This window comes from Oncorhynchus keta, unplaced genomic scaffold (genome assembly GCF_023373465.1).
Source record: "Oncorhynchus keta strain PuntledgeMale-10-30-2019 unplaced genomic scaffold, Oket_V2 Un_contig_3299_pilon_pilon, whole genome shotgun sequence".
Taxonomy (NCBI): Eukaryota; Metazoa; Chordata; class Actinopteri; order Salmoniformes; family Salmonidae; genus Oncorhynchus; species Oncorhynchus keta.
The window spans coordinates 327,462-347,837 of NW_026287180.1; the positions used below are offsets into that span (position 1 = coordinate 327,462).

A 20,376-nucleotide genomic window follows, 5' to 3' on the forward strand; every position below is an offset into this window, starting at 1 on the left:
GATGGCTGGGTAGAATGGAGGAGGACAGACTAGTGGTGATGGCTGGGTAGAATGGAGGAGGACAGACTAGTGGTGATGGCTGGGGTAGAATGGAGGAGGACAGACTAGTGGTGATGGCTGGGTAGAATGGAGGAGGACAGACTAGTGGTGATGCCTGGGGTAGAATGGAGGAGGACAGACTAGTGGTGATGGCTGGGTAGAATGGAGGAGGACAGACTAGTGGTGATGGCTGGGTAGAATGGAGGAGGACAGACTAGTGGTGATGCCTGGGGTAGAATGGAGGAGGACAGACTAGTGGTGATGGCTGGGGTAGAATGGAGGAGGACAGACTAGTGGTGATGGCTGGGTAGAATGGAGGAGGACAGACTAGTGGTGATGGCTGGGTAGAATGGAGGAGGACAGACTAGTGGTGATGGCTGGGTAGAATGGAGGAGGACAGACTAGTGGTGATGGCTGGGTAGAATGGAGGAGGACAGACTAGTGGTGATGGCTGGGGTAGAATGGAGGAGGACAGACTAGTGGTGATGGCTGGGTAGAATGGAGGAGGACAGACTAGTGGTGATGGCTGGGTAGAATGGAGGAGGACAGACTAGTGGTGATTGGCTGGGTAGAATGGAGGAGGACAGACTAGTGGTGATTGGCTGGGTAGAATGGAGGAGGACAGACTAGTGGTGATGGCTGGGGTAGAATGGAGGAGGACAGACTAGTGGTGATGGCTGGGTAGAATGGGGACAGACTAGTGGTAATGGCTGGGTAGAATGGAGGAGGACAGACTAGTGGTAATGGCTGGGTAGAATGGAGGAGGACAGACTAGTGGTGATGGCTGGGGTAGAATGGAGGAGGACAGACTAGTGGTAATGGCTGGGGTAGAATGGAGGAGGACAGACTAGTGGTAATGGCTGGGTAGAATGGAGGAGGACAGACTAGTGGTAATGGCTGGGGTAGAATGGAGGAGGACAGACTAGTGGTGATGGCTGGGTAGAATGGAGGAGGACAGACTAGTGGTAATGGCTGGGTAGAATGGAGGAGGACAGACTAGTGGTAATGGCTGGGGTAGAATGGAGGAGGACAGACTAGTGGTAATGGCTGGGTAGAATGGAGGAGGACAGACTAGTGGTAATGGCTGGGTAGAATGGAGGAGGACAGACTAGTGGTAATGGCTGGGGAGAATGGAGGAGGACAGACTAGTGGTAATGGCTGGGTAGAATGGAGGAGAGACGAGTGGTGATTGGCTGGGTAGAATGGAGGAGGACAGACTAGTGGTGATGCCTGGGGTAGAATGGAGGAGGACAGACTAGTGGTGATGGCTGGGTAGAATGGAGGAGGACAGACTAGTGGTAATGGCTGGAGGAGGGTATGGCTGGGAATGGAGGAGGACAGACTAGTGGTGATGGCTGGGTAGAATGGAGGAGGACAGACTAGTGGTGATGGCTGGGTAGAATGGAGGAGGACAGACTAGTGGTGATGGGGGTAGACTGGAGGGGTAGAATGGAGGAGGACAGACTAGTGGTGATGGCTGGGTAGAATGGAGGAGGACAGACTAGTGGTGATGGCTGGGGTGGAGGAGGACAGACTAGTGGTGATGCCTGGAATGGAGGAGGACAGACTAGTGGTGATGGCTGGGTGAGAATGGAGGAGGACAGACTAGTGGTGATGGCTGGGTAGAATGGAGGAGGACAGACTAGTGGTGATTGGCTGGGTAGAATGGAGGAGGACAGACTAGTGGTGATGGCTGGGTAGAATGGAGGAGGACAGAATGGAGGGGACAGAGGACAGACTAGTGGTGATGGCTGGGTAGAATGGAGGAGGACAGACTAGTGGTGATGGCTGGGTAGAATGGAGGAGGACAGACTAGTGGTGATGGCTGGGTAGAATGGAGGAGGACAGACTAGTGGTGATGGCTGGGTAGAATGGAGGAGGACAGACTGGGTAGAGAATGGAGGAGGACAGACTAGTGGTGATGGCTGGGTAGAATGGAGGAGGACAGACTAGTGGTGATTGGCTGGGTAGAATGGAGGAGGACAGACTAGTGGCTGGGTAGAATGGAGGAGGACAGACTAGTGGTGATGGCTGGGTAGAATGGAATGGAGGAGGACAGACTAGTGGTGATGGCTGGGTAGAATGGAGGAGGACAGACTAGTGGTGATGGCTGGGTAGAATGGAGGAGGACAGACTAGTGGTGATTGGCTGGGGTAGAATGGAGGAGGACAGACTAGTGGTAATGGCTGGGTAGAATGGAGGAGGACAGACTAGTGGTGATGGCTGGGTAGAATGGAGGAGGACAGACTAGCTGGTAGAATGGAGGAGGACAGACTGCTGGGTAGAATGGAGGAGGACAGACTAGTGGTAATGGCTGGGTAGAATGGAGGAGGACAGACTAGTGGTGAATGGCTGGGGTAGAATGGAGGAGGACAGACTAGTGGTAATGGCTGGGTAGAATGGAGGAGGACAGACTAGTGGAAGAATGGAGGAGGACAGATAGTGGCTGGGTAGAATGGAGGAGGACAGACTAGTGGTGAATGGCTGGGTAGAATGGAGGAGGACAGACTAGTGTGATGGCTGGGTAGAATGGAGGAGGACAGACTAGTGGTAATGGCTGGGTAGAATGGGGGAGGACAGACTAGTGGTGATGGCTGGGTAGAATGGAGGAGGACAGACTAGTGGTGATGGCTGGGGTAGAATGGAGGAGGACAGACTAGTGGTGATGGCTGGGGTAGAATGGAGGAGGACAGACTAGTGGTGAATGGCTGGGTAGAATGGAGGAGACAGAATGGGAGTAGAATGGAGGAGGACAGACTAGTGGTGATGGCTGGGTAGAATGGAGGAGGACAGACTAGTGGTGATGGCTGGGTAGAATGGAGGAGGACAGACTAGTGGTGATGGCTGGGTAGAATGGAGGAGGACAGACTAGTGGTGATAGCTGGAGGAGGACAGACTAGAATGGAGGAGGACAGACTAGTGGTAATGGCTGGGTAGAATGGAGGAGGACAGACGAGTGGTGATTGGCTGGGGTAGAATGGAGGAGGACAGACTAGTGGTGATGGCTGGGTAGAATGGAGGAGGACAGACAAGTGGTGATGGCTGGGGTAGAATGGAGGAGGACAGACAAGTGGTGATGGCTGGGGTAGAATGGAGGAGGACAGACAAGTGGTGAATGGAGGAGGACAGACTCGTGGTGATGGCTGGGGTAGAATGGAGGAGGACAGACAAGTGGTGAATGGAGGAGGACAGACTAGTGGTAATGGCTGGGTAGAATGGAGGAGGAGAGACGAGTGGTGATTGGCTGGGGTAGAATGGAGGAGGACAGACTAATGGCTGGGTAGAATGGAGGAGGACAGACTAGTGGTGATTGGCTGGGGTAGAATGGAGGAGGACAGACTAGTGGTGATGGCTGGGTAGAATGGAGGAGGACAGACTAGTGGTGATGGCTGGGTAGAATGGAGGAGGACAGACTAGTGGTGATGGCTGGGTAGAATGGAGGAGGACAGACTAGTGGTGATGGCTGGGGTAGAATGGAGGAGGACAGACTAGTGGTGATGGCTGGGTAGAATGGAGGAGGACAGACTAGTGGTGATGCCTGGGTAGAATGGAGGAGGACAGACTAGTGGTGATGGCTGGGTAGAATGGAGGAGGAGGATGGAGGAGGACAGACTAGTGGTGATGGCTGGGTAGAATGGAGGAGGACAGACTATGGAGGAGGACAGACTAGTGGTGATTGGCTGGGTAGAATGGAGGAGGACAGACTAGTGGTGATGGCTGGGTAGAATGGAGGAGGACAGACTAGTGGTGATGGCTGGGTAGAATGGAGGAGGACAGACTAGTGGTGATTGGCTGGGTAGAATGGAGGAGGACAGACTAGTGGTGATTGGCTGGGTAGAATGGAGGAGGACAGACTAGTGGTGATTGGCTGGGTAGAATGGAGGAGGACAGACTAGTGGTGAGGACAGAGAATGGAGGAGGACAGACTAGTGGTGATGGCTGGGTAGAATGGAGGAGGACAGACTAGTGGTGATGCCTGGGTAGAATGGAGGAGGACAGACTAGTGGTGATGGCTGGGTAGAATGGAGGAGGACAGACTAGTGGTGATGGCTGGGTAGAATGGAGGAGGACAGACTAGTGGTGATGGCTGGGTAGAATGGAGGAGGACAGACTAGTGGTAATGGCTGGGTAGAATGGAGGAGGACAGACTAGTGGTGATGCCTGGGGTAGAATGGAGGAGGACAGACTAGTGGTGATGGCTGGGTAGACTGGAGGAGGACAGACTAGTGGTGATGCCTGGGGTAGAATGGAGGAGGACAGACTAGTGGTGATGGCTGGGTAGAATGGAGGAGGACAGACTAGTGGTGATGGCTGGGTAGAATGGAGGAGGACAGACTAGTGGTGATTGGCTGGGTAGAATGGAGGAGGACAGACTAGTGGTGATGGCTGGGTAGAATGGAGGAGGACAGACTAGTGGTGATTGGCTGGGTAGAATGGAGGAGGACAGACTAGTGGTGATTGGCTGGGTAGAATGGAGGAGGACAGACTAGTGGTGATGGCTGGGTAGAATGGAGGAGGACAGACTAGTGGTGATGGCTGGGTAGAATGGAGGAGGACAGACTAGTGGTGATGGCTGGGTAGAATGGAGGAGGACAGACTAGTGGTAATGGCTGGGTAGAATGGAGGAGGACAGACTAGTGGTGATGGCTGGGTAGAATGGAGGAGGACAGACTAGTGGTAATGGCTGGGTAGAATGGAGGAGGACAGACTAGTGGTGATGGCTGGGTAGAATGGAGGAGGACAGACTAGTGGTGATGGCTGGGTAGAATGGAGGAGGACAGACTAGTGGTGATTGGCTGGGTAGAATGGAGGAGGACAGACTAGTGGTGATGGCTGGGTAGAATGGAGGAGGACAGACTAGTGGTGAATGGATGGAGGAGGACAGACTAGTGGTGATTGGCTGGGTAGAATGGAGGAGGACAGACTAGTGGTGATGGCTGGGTAGAATGGAGGAGGACAGACTAGTGGTGATGCCTGGGGTAGAATGGAGGAGGACAGACTAGTGGTGATGGCTGGGTAGAATGGAGGAGGACAGAGACTAGAATGAGGACAGTAGTGGTGATGGCTGGGTAGAATGGAGGAGGACAGACTAGTGGTGATTGGCTGGGTAGAATGGAGGAGGACAGACTAGTGGTGATGGCTGGTAGAATGGAGGAGGACAGACTAGTGGTGATGGCTGGGTAGAATGGAGGAGGACAGACTAGTGGTGATGGCTGGGTAGAATGGAGGAGGACAGACTAGTGGTGATGGCTGGGGTAGAATGGAGGAGGACAGACTAGTGGTGATGGCTGGGTAGTGGAGGAGGACAGACTAGTGGTGATGGCTGTAGAATGGGAGGACAGACTAGTGGTGATGGCTGGGTAGAATGGAGGAGGACAGACTAGTGGTGATGGCTGGGTAGAATGGAGGAGGACAGACTAGTGGTGATGGCTGGGTAGAATGGAGGAGGACAGACTAGTGGTGATGGCTGGGTAGAATGGAGGAGGACAGACTAGTGGTGATGGCTGGGTAGAATGGAGGAGGACAGACTAGTGGTGATGGCTGGGTAGAATGGAGGAGGACAGACCAGTGGTGATTGGCTGGGTAGAATGGAGGAGGACAGACTAGTGGTGAATGGCTGGGTAGAATGGAGGAGGACAGACTAGTGGTGATGGCTGGGTAGAATGGAGGAGGACAGACTAGTGGTGATGGCTGGGTAGAATGGAGGAGGACAGACTAGTGGTGATTGGCTGGGTAGAATGGAGGAGGACAGACTAGTGGTGAATGGCTGGGTAGAATGGAGGAGGACAGACTAGTGGTAATGGCTGGGTAGAATGGAGGAGGACAGACTAGTGGTGATGGCTGGGTAGAATGGAGGAGGACAGACTAGTGGTGATGGCTGGGTAGAATGGAGGAGGACAGACTAGTGGTAATGGCTGGGTAGAATGGAGGAGGACAGACTAGTGGTAATGGCTGGGTAGAATGGAGGAGGACAGACTAGTGTGATGGCTGGGTAGAATGGAGGAGGACAGACTAGTGGTGATGGCTGGGTAGAATGGAGGAGGACAGACTAGTGGTAATGGCTGGGTAGAATGGAGGAGGACAGACTAGTGGTGATGGCTGGGTAGAATGGAGGAGGACAGACTAGTGGTGATTGGCTGGGTAGAATGGAGGAGGACAGACTAGTGGTGATGGCTGGGTAGAATGGAGGAGGACAGACTAGTGGTGATGGCTGGGTAGAATGGAGGAGGACAGACTAGTGGTGATAGCTGAGGACAGAATGGAGGAGGACAGACTAGTGGTGATGGCTGGGGTAGAATGGAGGAGGACAGACTAGTGGTGATTGAGCTGGGTAGAATGGAGGAGGACAGACTAGTGGTGATGGCTGGGTAGAATGGAGGAGGACAGACGAGTGGTGATTGGCTGGGGTAGAATGGAGGAGGACAGACTAGTGGTGATGCCTGGGGTAGAATGGAGGAGGACAGACTAGTGGTGATGGCTGGGTAGAATGGAGGAGGACAGACTAGTGGTGATTGGCTGGGTAGAATGGAGGAGGACAGACTAGTGGTGATTGGCTGGGTAGAATGGAGGAGGACAGACTAGTGGTGATTGGCTGGGGTAGAATGGAGGAGGACAGACTAGTGGTGATGGCTGGGGTAGAATGGAGGAGGACAGACTAGTGGTGGTGATGGCTGGAGGGGTAGAATGGAGGAGGACAGACTAGTGGTGATGGCTGGGTAGAATGGAGGAGGACAGACTAGTGGTAATGGCTGGGTAGAATGGAGGAGGACAGACTAGTGGTGATGGCTGGGTAGAATGGAGGAGGACAGACTAGTGGTGATGGCTGGGTAGAATGGAGGAGGACAGACTAGTGGTGATGGCTGGGTAGAATGGAGGAGGACAGACTAGTGGTGATTGCTGGGGTAGAATGGAGGAGGACAGACTAGTGGTGATGGCTGGGGTAGAATGGAGGAGGACAGACTAGTGGTGATGGAATGGAGGGTAGAATGGAGGAGGACAGACTAGTGGTGATGGCTGGGTAGAATGGAGGAGGACAGACTAGTGGTGAGCTGGGTAGAATGGAGGAGGACAGACTAGTGGTGATGGCTGGGTAGAATGGAGGAGGACAGACTAGTGGTGATGGCTGGGTAGAATGGAGGAGGACAGACTAGTGGTGATGGCTGGGTAGAATGGAGGAGGACAGACTAGTGGTGATGGCTGGGTAGAATGGAGGAGGACAGACTAGTGGTGATGGCTAGAATGGGACAGTAGAATGGAGGAGGACAGACTAGTGGTGATGGCTGGGTAGAATGGAGGAGGACAGACTAGTGGTGATGGCTGGGTAGAATGGAGGAGGACAGACTAGTGGTGATGTGGGGTAGAATGGAGGAGGACAGACTAGTGGTGATGGCTGGGTAGTAGTGGAATGGAATGGAGGACAGACTAGTGGTGATGGCTGGGTAGAATGGAGGAGGACAGACTAGTGGTGATGGCTGGGTAGAATGGAGGAGGACAGACTAGTGGTGATGGCTGGGTAGAATGGAGGAGGACAGACTAGTGGTGATGGCTGGGTAGAATGGAGGAGGACAGACTAGTGGTGATGGCTGGGTAGAATGGAGGAGGACAGACTAGTGGTGATTGGCTGGGTAGAATGGAGGAGGACAGACTAGTGGTGATGGCTGGGGTAGAATGGAGGAGGACAGACTAGTGGTGATGGCTGGGAGAATGGAGGAGGACAGACTAGTGGTGATGGCTGGGTAGAGGAGGACAGACTAGTGGTGATGGCTGGGGTAGAATGGAGGAGGACAGACTAGTGGTGATGGCTGAGGTAGAATGGAGGAGGACAGACTAGTGGTGATGGCTGGGTAGAATGGAGGAGGACAGACTAGTGGTGATGGCTGGGTAGAATGGAGGAGGACAGACTAGTGGTGATGGCTGGGTAGAATGGAGGAGGACAGACTAGTGGTGATGAATGGAGGGGTAGAATGGGGGAGGAGGACAGACTAGTGGTGATGGCTGGGGTAGAATGGAGGAGGACAGACTAGTGGTGATGGCTGGGTAGAATGGAGGAGGACAGACTAGTGGTGATGGCTGGGGTAGAATGGAGGAGGACAGACTAGTGGTGAATGGAATGGAGGAGGACAGTAGAATGGCTGGGTAGAATGGAGGAGGACAGACTAGTGGTGATGGCTGGGTAGAATGGAGGAGGACAGACTAGTGGTGATGGCTGGGTAGAATGGAGGAGGACAGACTAGTGGTGATGGCTGGGTAGAATGGAGGAGGACAGACTAGTGGTGATGGCTGGGTAGAATGGAGGAGGACAGACTAGTGGTGATGGCTGAGGTAGAATGGAGGAGGACAGACTAGTGGTGATGGCTAGTAGAATGGAGGAGGACAGACTAGTGGTGATGGCTGGGTAGAATGGAGGAGGACAGACTAGTGGTGATGGCTGGGTAGGAGGACAGAAGTGGTGGAGGAGGACAGACTAGTGGTGATTGGCTGGGTAGAATGGAGGAGGACAGACTAGTGGTGATGGCTGGGTAGAATGGAGGAGGACAGACTAGTGGTGATTGGCTGGGTAGAATGGAGGAGGACAGACTAGTGGTGATGGCTGGGTAGAATGGAGGAGGACAGACTAGTGGTGATGCCTGGGGTAGAATGGAGGAGGACAGACTAGTGGTGATTGGCTGGGGTAGAATGGAGGAGGACAGACTAGTGGTGATGGCTGGGTAGACTGGAGGAGGACAGACTAGTGGTGATGCCTGGGGTAGAATGGAGGAGGACAGACTAGTGGTGATGGCTGGGTAGAATGGAGGAGGACAGACTAGTGGTGATTGGCTGGGTAGAATGGAGGAGGACAGACTAGTGGTGATTGGCTGGGTAGAATGGAGGAGGACAGACTAGTGGTGATTGGCTGGGTAGAATGGAGGAGGACAGACTAGTGGTGATTGGCTGGGGTAGAATGGAGGAGGACAGACTAGTGGTGATGGCTGGGTAGAATGGAGGAGGACAGACTAGTGGTGATGCCTGGGGTAGAATGGAGGAGGACAGACTAGTGGTGATTGGCTGGGGTAGAATGGAGGAGGACAGACTAGTGGTGATTGGCTGGGTAGAATGGAGGGACAGACTAGTGGTGATGGCTGGGTAGAATGGAGGAGGACAGACTAGTGGTGATGGCTGGGGTAGAATGGAGGAGGACAGACTAGTGGTGATGGCTGGGTAGAATGGAGGAGGACAGACTAGTGGTGATGGCTGGGGTAGAATGGAGGAGGACAGACTAGTGGTGATGGCTGGGTAGAATGGAGGAGGACAGACTAGTGGTGATGGCTGGGGTAGAATGGAGGAGGACAGACTAGTGGTGATGGCTGGGTAGAATGGAGGAGGACAGACTAGTGGTGATTGGCTGGGTAGAATGGAGGAGGACAGACTAGTGGTGATGGCTGGGTAGAATGGAGGAGGACAGACTAGTGGTGATGGCTGGGTAGAATGGAGGAGGACAGACTAGTGGTGATGGCTGGGTAGAATGGAGGAGGACAGACTAGTGGTGATGGCTGGGTAGAATGGAGGAGGACAGACTAGTGGTGATTGGCTGGGTAGAATGGAAGAGGACAGACTAGTGGTAATGGCTGGGGTAGAATGGAGGAGGACAGACTAGTGGTAATGGCTGGGTAGAATGGAGGAGGACAGACTAGTGGTAATGGCTGGGTAGAATGGAGGAGGACAGACTAGTGGTGATTGGCTGGGTAGAATGGAGGAGGACAGACTAGTGGTGATTGGCTGGGTAGAATGGAGGAGGACAGACTAGTGGTAATGGCTGGGGTAGAATGGAGGAGGACAGACTAGTGGTAATGGCTGGGTAGAATGGAGGAGGACAGACTAGTGGTGAATGGCTGGGGTAGAATGGAGGAGGACAGACTAGTGGTAATGGCTGGGTAGAATGGAGGAGGACAGACTAGTGGTGATTGGCTGGGTAGAATGGAGGAGGACAGACTAGTGGTGATTGGCTGGGTAGAATGGAGGAGGACAGACTAGTGGTGATGGCTGGGTAGAATGGAGGAGGACAGACTAGTGGTGATGGCTGGGGTAGAATGGAGGAGGACAGACTAGTGGTAATGGCTGGGTAGAATGGAGGAGGACAGACTAGTGGTGATGGCTGGGTAGAATGGAGGAGGACAGACTAGTGGTGATGGCTGGGTAGAATGGAGGAGGACAGACTAGTGGTGATGGCTGGGTAGAATGGAGGAGGACAGACTAGTGGTGATGGCTGGGTAGAATGGAGGAGGACAGACTAGTGGTGATTGGCTGGGTAGAATGGAGGAGGACAGACTAGTGGTGATGGCTGGGTAGAATGGAGGAGGACAGACTAGTGGTGATGGCTGGGTAGAATGGAGGAGGACAGACTAGTGGTGATGGCTGGGTAGAATGGAGGAGGACAGACTAGTGGTGATGGCTGGGTAGAATGGAGGAGGACAGACTAGTGGTGATGCCTGGGGTAGAATGGAGGAGGACAGACTAGTGGTGATGGCTGGGTAGAATGGAGGAGGACAGACTAGTGGTGATGGCTGGGTAGAATGGAGGAGGACAGACTAGTGGTGATGGCTGGGGTAGAATGGAGGAGGACAGACTAGTGGTGATGGCTGGGTAGAATGGAGGAGGACAGACTAGTGGTGATGGCTGGGTAGAATGGAGGAGGACAGACTAGTGGTGATGGCTGGGTAGAATGGAGGAGGACAGACTAGTGGTGATTGGCTGGGTAGAATGGAGGAGGACAGACTAGTGGTGATGGCTGGGTAGAATGGAGGAGGACAGACTAGTGGTGATTGGCTGGGTAGAATGGAGGAGGACAGACTAGTGGTGATTGGCTGGGGTAGAATGGAGGAGGACAGACTAGTGGTGATGCCTGGGTAGAATGGAGGAGGACAGACTAGTGGTGATGCCTGGGTAGAATGGAGGAGGACAGACTAGTGGTGATTGGCTGGGGTAGAATGGAGGAGGACAGACTAGTGGTGATGGCTGGGTAGACTGGAGGAGGACAGACTAGTGGTGATGGCTGGGTAGAATGGAGGAGGACAGACTAGTGGTGATGCCTGGGGTAGAATGGAGGAGGACAGACTAGTGGTGATGCCTGGGGTAGAATGGAGGAGGACAGACTAGTGGTGATGGCTGGGTAGATGGAGGAGGACAGACTAGTGGTGATGCCTGGGGTAGAATGGAGGAGGACAGACTAGTGGTGATGGCTGGGTAGAATGGAGGAGGACAGACTAGTGGTAATGGCTGGGTAGAATGGAGGAGGACAGACTAGTGGTGATGGCTGGGTAGAATGGAGGAGGACAGACTAGTGGTGATTGGCTGGGTAGAATGGAGGAGGACAGACTAGTGGTGATTGGCTGGGTAGAATGGAGGAGGACAGACTAGTGGTGATTGGCTGGGTAGAATGGAGGAGGACAGACTAGTGGTGATTGGCTGGGTAGAATGGAGGAGGACAGACTAGTGGTAATGGCTGAGGAGAATGGAGGAGGACAGACTAGTGGTAATGGCTGGGTAGAATGAAGGAGGACAGGCTAGTGGTGATGCCTGGGGTAGAATGAAGGAGGACAGGCTAGTGGAATGGCTGGGTAGAATGGAGGAGGACAGACTAGTGGTGATTGGTAGAATGGAGGAGGACAGACTAGTGGGAGAATGACAGCTGGATTGGCTGGGTAGAATGGAGGAGGACAGACTAGTGGTAATGGCTGAGGAGAATGGAGGAGGACAGACTAGTGGTAATGGCTGGGTAGAATGGAGGAGGACAGACAAGTGGTGAATGGAGGAGGACAGACTAGTGGTAATGGCTGGGTAGAATGGAGGAGGACAGACTAGTGGTAATGGCTGGGTAGAATGGAGGAGGACAGACTAGTGGTAATGGCTGGGAGAATGGAGGAGGACAGACTAGTGGTAATGGCTGGGGTAGAATGGAGGAGGACAGACTAGTGGTAATGGCTGAGGAGAATGGAGGAGGACAGACTAGTGGTAATGGCTGAGGAGAATGGAGGAGGACAGACTAGTGGTGAATGGAGGAGGACAGACTAGTGGTAATGGCTGGGTAGAATGGAGGAGGACAGACAAGTGGTGAATGGAGGAGGACAGACTAGTGGTAATGGCTGGGTAGAATGGAGGAGGACAGACTAGTGGTAATGGCTGGGCAGAATGGAGGAGGACAGACTAGTGGTAATGGCTGAGGAGAATGGAGGAGGACAGACTAGTGGTGATGCCTGGGTAGAATGGAGGAGGACAGACAAGTGGTGAATGGAGGAGGACAGACTAGTGGTAATGGCTGGGTAGAATGGAGGAGGACAGGCTAGTGGTGAATGGCTGAGGAGAATGGAGGAGGACAGACTAGTGGTAATGGCTGGGCAGAATGGAGGAGGACAGACTAGTGGTAATGGCTGAGGAGAATGGAGGAGGACAGACTAGTGGTAATGGCTGAGGAGAATGGAGGAGGACAGACTAGTGGCCCATGGAGCTGGGGGGGTGTTAGTGTACCTTGTCTACACCCATTCTCTTGAAGGAGGCCTGTAGGACCTTGAAGTTGTTGATGAACTCATGTTCCAGCCGGGCTGCGAACTTCACCTTCTTCAGCAGGACACAGCCAGGGAACAACATGTCCATGAACTGACAATACGCTGCACCTACACACACAGCATTTACAAGTTAGCATATCATTCATTAGGACTAGTGATTACTTTATACAGTTGTATCAACACACAGCATTTACAAGTTAGCATATCATTAATTAGGACTAGTGATTACTTTATACAGTTGTATCAATATGAAGCATTTACAAGTTAGCATATCAATTATTAGGACTAGTGATTACTTTATACAGTTGTATCAACATGAGGCATTTACAAGTTAGCATATCAATTATTAGGACTAGTGATTACTTTATACAGTTGTATCAACATGAGGCATTTATAAGTTAGCATTTATTGTTAATGAATATATGAAATTAAATGTGCGTGTTACCTGAACACAGTTGTTCTACCTTGGTGTAAGTGAGCCGTAGTGAGTCGTTGACCCAGGACAGCATCTCATGACGACTCAGGTTCTCCAGAGCCGAAGAGATGGAGAACACATTCACCGCCATCAACCTGCAACACACACGTTTTACATTATATAATTACAACGTATACGCCTCTAGTCAGTCTACAGGGAGGTAGATTAGTGACACCTCTAGTCAGTCTATAGAGGTAGATCAGTGACACCTCTAGTCAGTCTATAGGGAGGTAGATTAGTGACGCCTCTAGTCAGTCTACAGGGAGGTAGATCAGTGATACCTCTAGTCAGTCTATAGGGAGGTAGATCAGTGATACCTCTAGTCAGTCTATAGGGAGGTAGATCAGTGATACCTCTAGTCAGTCTACAGGGAGGTAGATTAGTGACACCTCTAGTCAGTCTACAGGGAGGTAGATTAGTGACACCTCTAGTCAGTCTATAGGGAGGTAGATTAGTGACGCCTCTAGTCAGTCTATAGAGGTAGATCAGTGATACCTCTAGTCAGTCTATAGAGGTAGATCAGTGACACCTCTAGTCAGTCTATAGGGAGGTAGATTAGTGATACCCCTAGTCAGTCTATAGGGAGGTAGATCAGTGACGCCTCTAGTCAGTCTATAGAGGTAGATCAGTGATACCCCTAGTCAGTCTATAGGGAGGTAGATCAGTGACACCTCTAGTCAGTCTATAGAGGTAGATCAGTGACGCCTCTAGTCAGTCTATAGAGGTAGATCAGTGATACCCCTAGTCAGTCTATAGGGAGGTAGATCAGTGATACCTCTAGTCAGTCTACAGGGAGGTAGATTAGTGACACCTCTAGTCAGTCTATAGGGAGGTAGATTAGTGACACCTCTAGTCAGTCTATAGGGAGGTAGATCAGTGACGCCTCTAGTCAGTCTACAGGGAGGTAGATTAGTGACACCTCTAGTCAGTCTATAGGGAGGTAGATCAGTGACACCTCTAGTCAGTCTATAGGGAGGTAGATCAGTGACGCCTCTAGTCAGTCTACAGGGAGGTAGATTAGTGACACCTCTAGTCAGTCTATAGGGAGGTAGATCAGTGACACCTCTAGTCAGTCTATAGAGGTAGATCAGTGACGCCTCTAGTCAGTCTATAGGGAGGTAGATCAGTGACGCCTCTAGTCAGTCTATAGGGAGGTAGATCAGTGATACCTCTCGTCAGTCTATAGGGAGGTAGATCAGTGATACCTCTAGTCAGTCAGTCTATAGGGAGGTAGATCAGTGATACCTCTAGTCAGTCAGTCTATAGGGAGGTAGATCAGTGACACCTCTAGTCAGTCTATAGGGAGGTAGATCAGTGATACCTCTAGTCAGTCTTTGGGAGGTAGATCAGTGACACCTCTAGTCAGTCTATAGGGAGGTAGATCAGTGACACCTCTAGTCAGTCTATAGGGAGGTAGATCAGTGATACCTCTAGTCAGTCTATAGGGAGGTAGATCAGTGATACCTCTAGTCAGTCTATAGGGAGGTAGATCAGTGATACCTCTAGTCAGTCTACAGGGAGGTAGATCAGTGATACCTCTAGTCAGTCTATAGGGAGGTAGATCAGTGATACCTCTAGTCAGTCAGTCTATAGGGAGGTAGATCAGTGATACCTCTCGTCAGTCTATAGGGAGGTAGATCAGTGACACCTCTAGTCAGTCTATAGGGAGGTAGATCAGTGATACCTCTAGTCAGTCTATAGGGAGGTAGATCAGTGATACCTCTAGTCAGTCTATAGGGAGGTAGATTAGTGATACCTCTAGTCAGTCTATAGGGAGGTAGATCAGTGATACCTCTAGTCAGTCTATAGGGAGGTAGATCAGTGATACCTCTAGTCAGTCTATAGAGGTAGATCAGTGATACCTCTAGTCAGTAAGAATGTTAGGACTGTACTTCTAAATAAGTGACCCAGCTAAATGCCTTCTTTGCTTCAAGGCAAGCAAAAATGAACCATGCATTAGAGCACCAGCTGTTACGGACAACTGTGTGGTTAACAAGCAGGTTAACATTCACAAGGCCACAGGGCCAGATGGATTACCAGGACGCATATGCATGCGCTGACCAGCTGGCAAGTGTGTCTTCACTGACATTTTCAATCTCTCTTGGACCCCGTCTGTAATACCTACATGTTTCAAGCATACCACCATAGTCCCTGTGCCCAAGAAAGCCAAGGTAACCTGCCTAAATTACTATCTCCCCGTATCGCTCACTAGAGGTACAAATCTGTCGTTCTGCCCCTGAACAAGGCAGTTAACCCACTGTTCCTAGGCCGTCATTGAAAATAAGAATTTGTTCTTAACTGACTCGCCTGGTTAAATAAAGGTCAAACAATACAAATAAAAACGACACATGGTTGATGATATTATCAAATCAAATCACATTGTATTTGTCACATACACATGGTTAGCAGATGTTAATGCGGATGTAGCGAAATGCTTGTGCTTCTAGTTCCGACAATGCAGTAATAACCAACGAGTAATCTAGCTAACAATTCCCAAAACTACTACCTTATACACATAAGTGTAAAGGGATAAAGAATATGTACATAAAGATATATGAATGAGTGATGGTACAGAGCGGCATAGGCAAGATGCAGTAGATGGTATTGAGTACAGTATATACATATGAGATGAGTATGTAAACAAAGTGGCATAGTTTAAAGTGGCTAGTGATACATGTATTACATAAAGATGCAGTAGATGATATAGAGTACAGTATATACGTATACATATGAGATAAATAATGTAGGGTATGTAAACATTATATTAAGTAGCATTGTTTAAAGTGGCTAGTGATATATTTTACATCAATTCCCATTATTAAAGTGGCTGGAGTTGAGTCAGTGTGTTGGCAGCAGGTTATATTAAGTTATCTAGCGTGTCCTGTGTTACATATAATCTGACTGAGCATACAAGTGTCTAAGTATCTGACTGAGCGGTGGTAGGCAGAAGCAGGAGCGTAAACATTCATTCAAACAGCACTTTCGTGGGTTTTGCCAGCAGCTCTTCGTTGTGCGTCAAGCATTGCGCTGTTTGACTTCAAGCCTATCAACTCCCGAGATGAGGCTGGTGTGACCGAAGTGAAATGGCTGGCTAGTTAGTGCGCGCTAATAGCGTTTCAAACTTCACTCGCCCTGAGCCTTGGGGTGGTTGTTTCCCTTGCTCTGCATGGGTAACGCTGCTTCGATGTGGTGGCTGTTGTCGTTGTGTTGCTGGTTCGAGCCCAGGGAGGAGCGAGGAGAGGGACGGAAGCTATACTGTTACACTGGCAATACTAAAGTGCCTATAAGAACATCCAATAGTCAAAGGTTAATGAAATACAAATGGTATAGAGGGAAATAGTCTTATAATAACTACAACCTAAAACTTCTTACCTGGGAATATTGAAGACCCGTTAAAAGGAACCACCAGCTTTCATATGTTCTGAGCAAGGAACTGAAACGTTAGCTTTCTGACATGGCACATATTGCACTTTTACTTTCTTCTAACACTTTGTTTTTGTATTATTTAAACCAAATTGAACATGTTTAATTATTTATTTTAGGTTAAATTGATTTTATTGATGTATTATATGAAGTTAAAATAAGTGTTCATTCAGTATTGTTGTAATTATCATTATTACAAATAAATAAAATAAAAAATTGGCCGATTAATTGGTAGCAGTTTTTTGGTCCCCCAATAATCGGTATCGGCGTTGAAAAATCATAATCGGTCGACCTCTATCGCTCACATCTGTAGCCATGAAATGCTTTGAAAGGCTGGTCAAGGTTCACATCAACACCATCATCCCAGACACCCTGGACCCAGTCCAATACAAAACCGTCCCAACAGATGGCACAACCTCTATTACACTGCACTCTCCGTCCCTGCAGGGGGTGCGTCACCTGAGTGGGTTGATTCACTGTTGTGGTCATCCTGTCTGGGTTGGCGCCCCCCTTGGGTTGTGCCGTGGCGGAGATCTTTGTGGGCTATACTCAGCCTTGTCTCAGGATGGTAAGTTGGTGGTTGAAGATATCCCTCTAGTGGTGTGGGGGCTGTGCTTTGGCAAAGTGGGTGGGGTTATATCCTTCCTCTTTGGCCCTGTCCGGGGGTGTCCTCGGATGGGGCCACAGTGTCTCCTGAACCCTCCTGTCTCAGCCTCCAGTATTTATGCTGCAGTAGTTTGTGTCGGGGGGCTAGGTTCAGTTTGTTATATCTGGAGTACTTCTCCTGTCCTATTCGGTGTCCTGTGTGAATCTAAGTGTGCGTTCTCTAATTCTCTCCTTCTTTCTTTCTCTCTCTCGGAGGACCTGAGCCCTAGGACCATGCCCCAGGACTACCTGACATGATGGCTCCTCGCTGTCCCCAGTCCACCTGGCCATGCTGCTGCTCCAGTTTCAACTGACCTGAGCCCTAGGACCATGCCCCAGGACTACCTGACATGATGACTCCTTGCTGTCCCCAGTCCACCTGGCCATGCTGCTGCTCCAGTTTCAACTGTTCTGCCTTACTATTATTTGACCATGCTGGTCATTTATGAACATTTGAACATCTTGGCCATGTTCTGTTATAATCTCCACCCGGCACAGCCAGAAGAGGACTGGCCACCCCACATATGCTCTCTCTAATTCTCTCTTTCTTTCTCTCTCTCTCTCGGAGGACCTGAGCCCAAGGACCGTGCCCCAGGACGACCTGACATGATGACTCCTTGTTGTCCCCAGTCCACCTGACTGTGCTGCTGCTCCAGTTTCAACTGTTCTGCCTTGTTATTATTCAACCATGCTGGTCATTTATGAACATTTGAACATCTTGGCCATGTTCTGTTATAATCTCCACCCGGCACAGCCAGAAGAGGACTGGCCACCCCACATAGCCTGGTTCATCTCTAGGTTTCTTCCTAGGTTTTGGCCTTTCTAGGGAGTTTTTCCTAGCCATCGTGCTTCTACACCTGCATTGCTTGCTGTTTGGGGTTTTAGGCTGGGTTTCTGTACAGCACTTTGAGATATCAGCTGATGTACGAAGGGCTATATAAATAAAATTTGATTGATTGATTGGACAAAAGAAACAACTACATGAGAATGTTTTTCTGACGACAGCTCAGCGTTCAACACCATCGTGCCCTCAAAGCTCATCACTAAGCTAAGGATCCTGGGACTGAACACCTCCCTCCCTGCGACTGGATCCTGGATTTCCTGACGGGGGCTCCTAAGGGGTGCATGCTTGGTCCCCTCCTGTACTCCCTGTTCACCCATGATTGTGTGGGCAGGCACGACTCCAACACCATCAAGACAGTATGGTGGTAGATCTGATCACCGATTAGACAGCCTCGAGGGAGGAAGCCAGTGACCTGTCTGTTTTGGGTTTTGGGCTGGGTATGATGCTACAAGTTTGACACGTCTGTATTTGTGGAGTTTCTCCCATTCTTCTCTGCAGATCTTCTCAAGCTCTGTCAGGTTGAATGGGGAGCGTCGCTGCACAGCTATTTTCATGTTTCTCCAGAGATGTTCGATCGGGTTTGGGCTCTGGCTGTGCCACTCAAGGGCATTTAAAAACATGTCTCAAAGCCACTCCTGTGTTGTCTTGGCTGTGTGCTTAGGGTCACTGTCCTGTTGGAAGGTGAACCTTCACCTCAGTCTGTGGTACTGAGTGCTCTGGAGGTTTTCATCAAGGATCTCTCTGTACTTTGCTCTGTTCATCTTTCCCTCATTCCTGACAAGTCTCCCAGTCCCCGTTGAAACATCCCACAGCATGATGCTGCCACCACCATGCTTCACCGTGGGTGGAAGACCTCCTCCAGATGTGATGCTTGGCATTCAGGCCAAAGAGTTCCATCTTGGTTTCATCAGACCAGAGAATCTTGTTTCTCATGAGTCCTTGAGGTGCCCTTTTACAATAAAGGCATGATTGGTGGAGTGCTGCAGAGATGGTTGTCTTTCTGGAAGGTTCTCCCATCTCCAGAGGAACTCTGGAGCTCTGTCAGAGTGACCATCGGTTCTTGGTCACCAGCTTGACCAAGGCCCTTCTCCCCGATTGATCAGTATGAATGGGCAGCCAGCTCTAGGAAGAGTCGAATGCACTGTACACAAAAAAATACCCCATAATGACGAAGTGCAAACAGATTTTTTGAAATGCTTGCTAATTTATAAAAAAATTAAAAACAGAAATACCTTATTTATTTAATCACTCCAGTATCCCTGTCTCCTTCCCCCTATACATATCTACCTCCATCACTCCAGTATCCCTGTCTCCTTCCCCCTATACATATCTACCTCCATCACTCCAGTATCCCTGTCTCCTTCCCCCTATACATATCTACCTCCATCACTCCAGTATCCCTGTCTCCTTCCCCCTATACATATCTACCTCCATCACTCCAGTATCCCTGTCTCCTTCCCCTATACATATCTACCTCCATCACTCCAGTATCCCTGTCTCCTTCCCCCTATACATATCTACCTCCATCACTCCAGTATCCCTGTCCCCTTCCCCTATACATATCTACCTCCATCACTCCAGTATCCCTGTCTCCTTACCCCTATACATATCTACCTCCATCACTCCAGTATCCCTGTCCCCTTCCCCTATACATATCTACCTCCATCACTCCAGTATCCCTGTCCCCTTCCCCTATACATATCTACCTCCATCACTCCAGTATCCCTGTCTCCTTCCCCCTATACATATCTACCTCCATCACTCCAGTATCCCTGTCCCCTTCCCCCTATACATATCTACCTCCATCACTCCAGTATCCCTGTCTCCTTCCCCCTATACATATCTACCTCCATCACTCCAGTATCCCTGTCTCCTTCCCCCTATACATATCTACCTCCATCACTCCAGTATCCCTGTCTCCTTCCCCCTATACATATCTACCTCCATCACTCCAGTATCCCTGTCTCCTTCCCCCTATACATATCTACCTCCATCACTCCAGTATCCCTGTCTCCTTCCCCCTATACATATACATAGGATAAATTAATAATTTGTATGAAACATTTTTTATGTTAACATAATCAATGACCACATTTAAATGCAAAACTCCAGTTTGCATTTTCAAGTTGACAGTTCTTGTTCAATGGCCTTCCAGAGAACAATGCCATATTTAGAAAGACAATTGTTAAAAGAATAAATCAAAGTTCACATTTGTATTTGACGTACATTATTGTGATCACATTTTTTAAATCTTTATTTAACTAGGCAAGTCAGTTAAGAACAAATTCTTATTTTCAATGACAGCCTAGGAACAGTGGGTTAACTGCCTGTTCAGGGGCAGAACGACAGATTTGTACCTTGTTTGAACTTGCATCCTTCCGGTTACTAGTTCAATGCTCTAACCACTAGCC

The 20,376-nt window shown here is 50.1% G+C and overlaps 1 protein-coding gene across 38 annotated transcripts in view; it reads right to left on the reverse strand.

The window, feature by feature from the left end:
* mapre3b (microtubule-associated protein, RP/EB family, member 3b) overlaps nucleotides 1-20,376 on the reverse strand; it is a 56,614-nt gene that overhangs the window by 30,869 nt on the left and 5,369 nt on the right. For all 38 annotated transcript variants that reach the window (XM_052507901.1, XM_052507881.1, XM_052507911.1 and 35 more), the window contains 2 exons: nucleotides 13,024-13,148; nucleotides 12,541-12,686 (listed from right to left, as the gene is read on the reverse strand). In XM_052507901.1, the coding sequence (XP_052363861.1) occupies nucleotides 12,541-12,686; nucleotides 13,024-13,144 (267 nt within the window). In that variant the 5' untranslated portion in view covers nucleotides 13,145-13,148. The remainder of the gene's footprint in view (nucleotides 1-12,540; nucleotides 12,687-13,023; nucleotides 13,149-20,376) is intronic.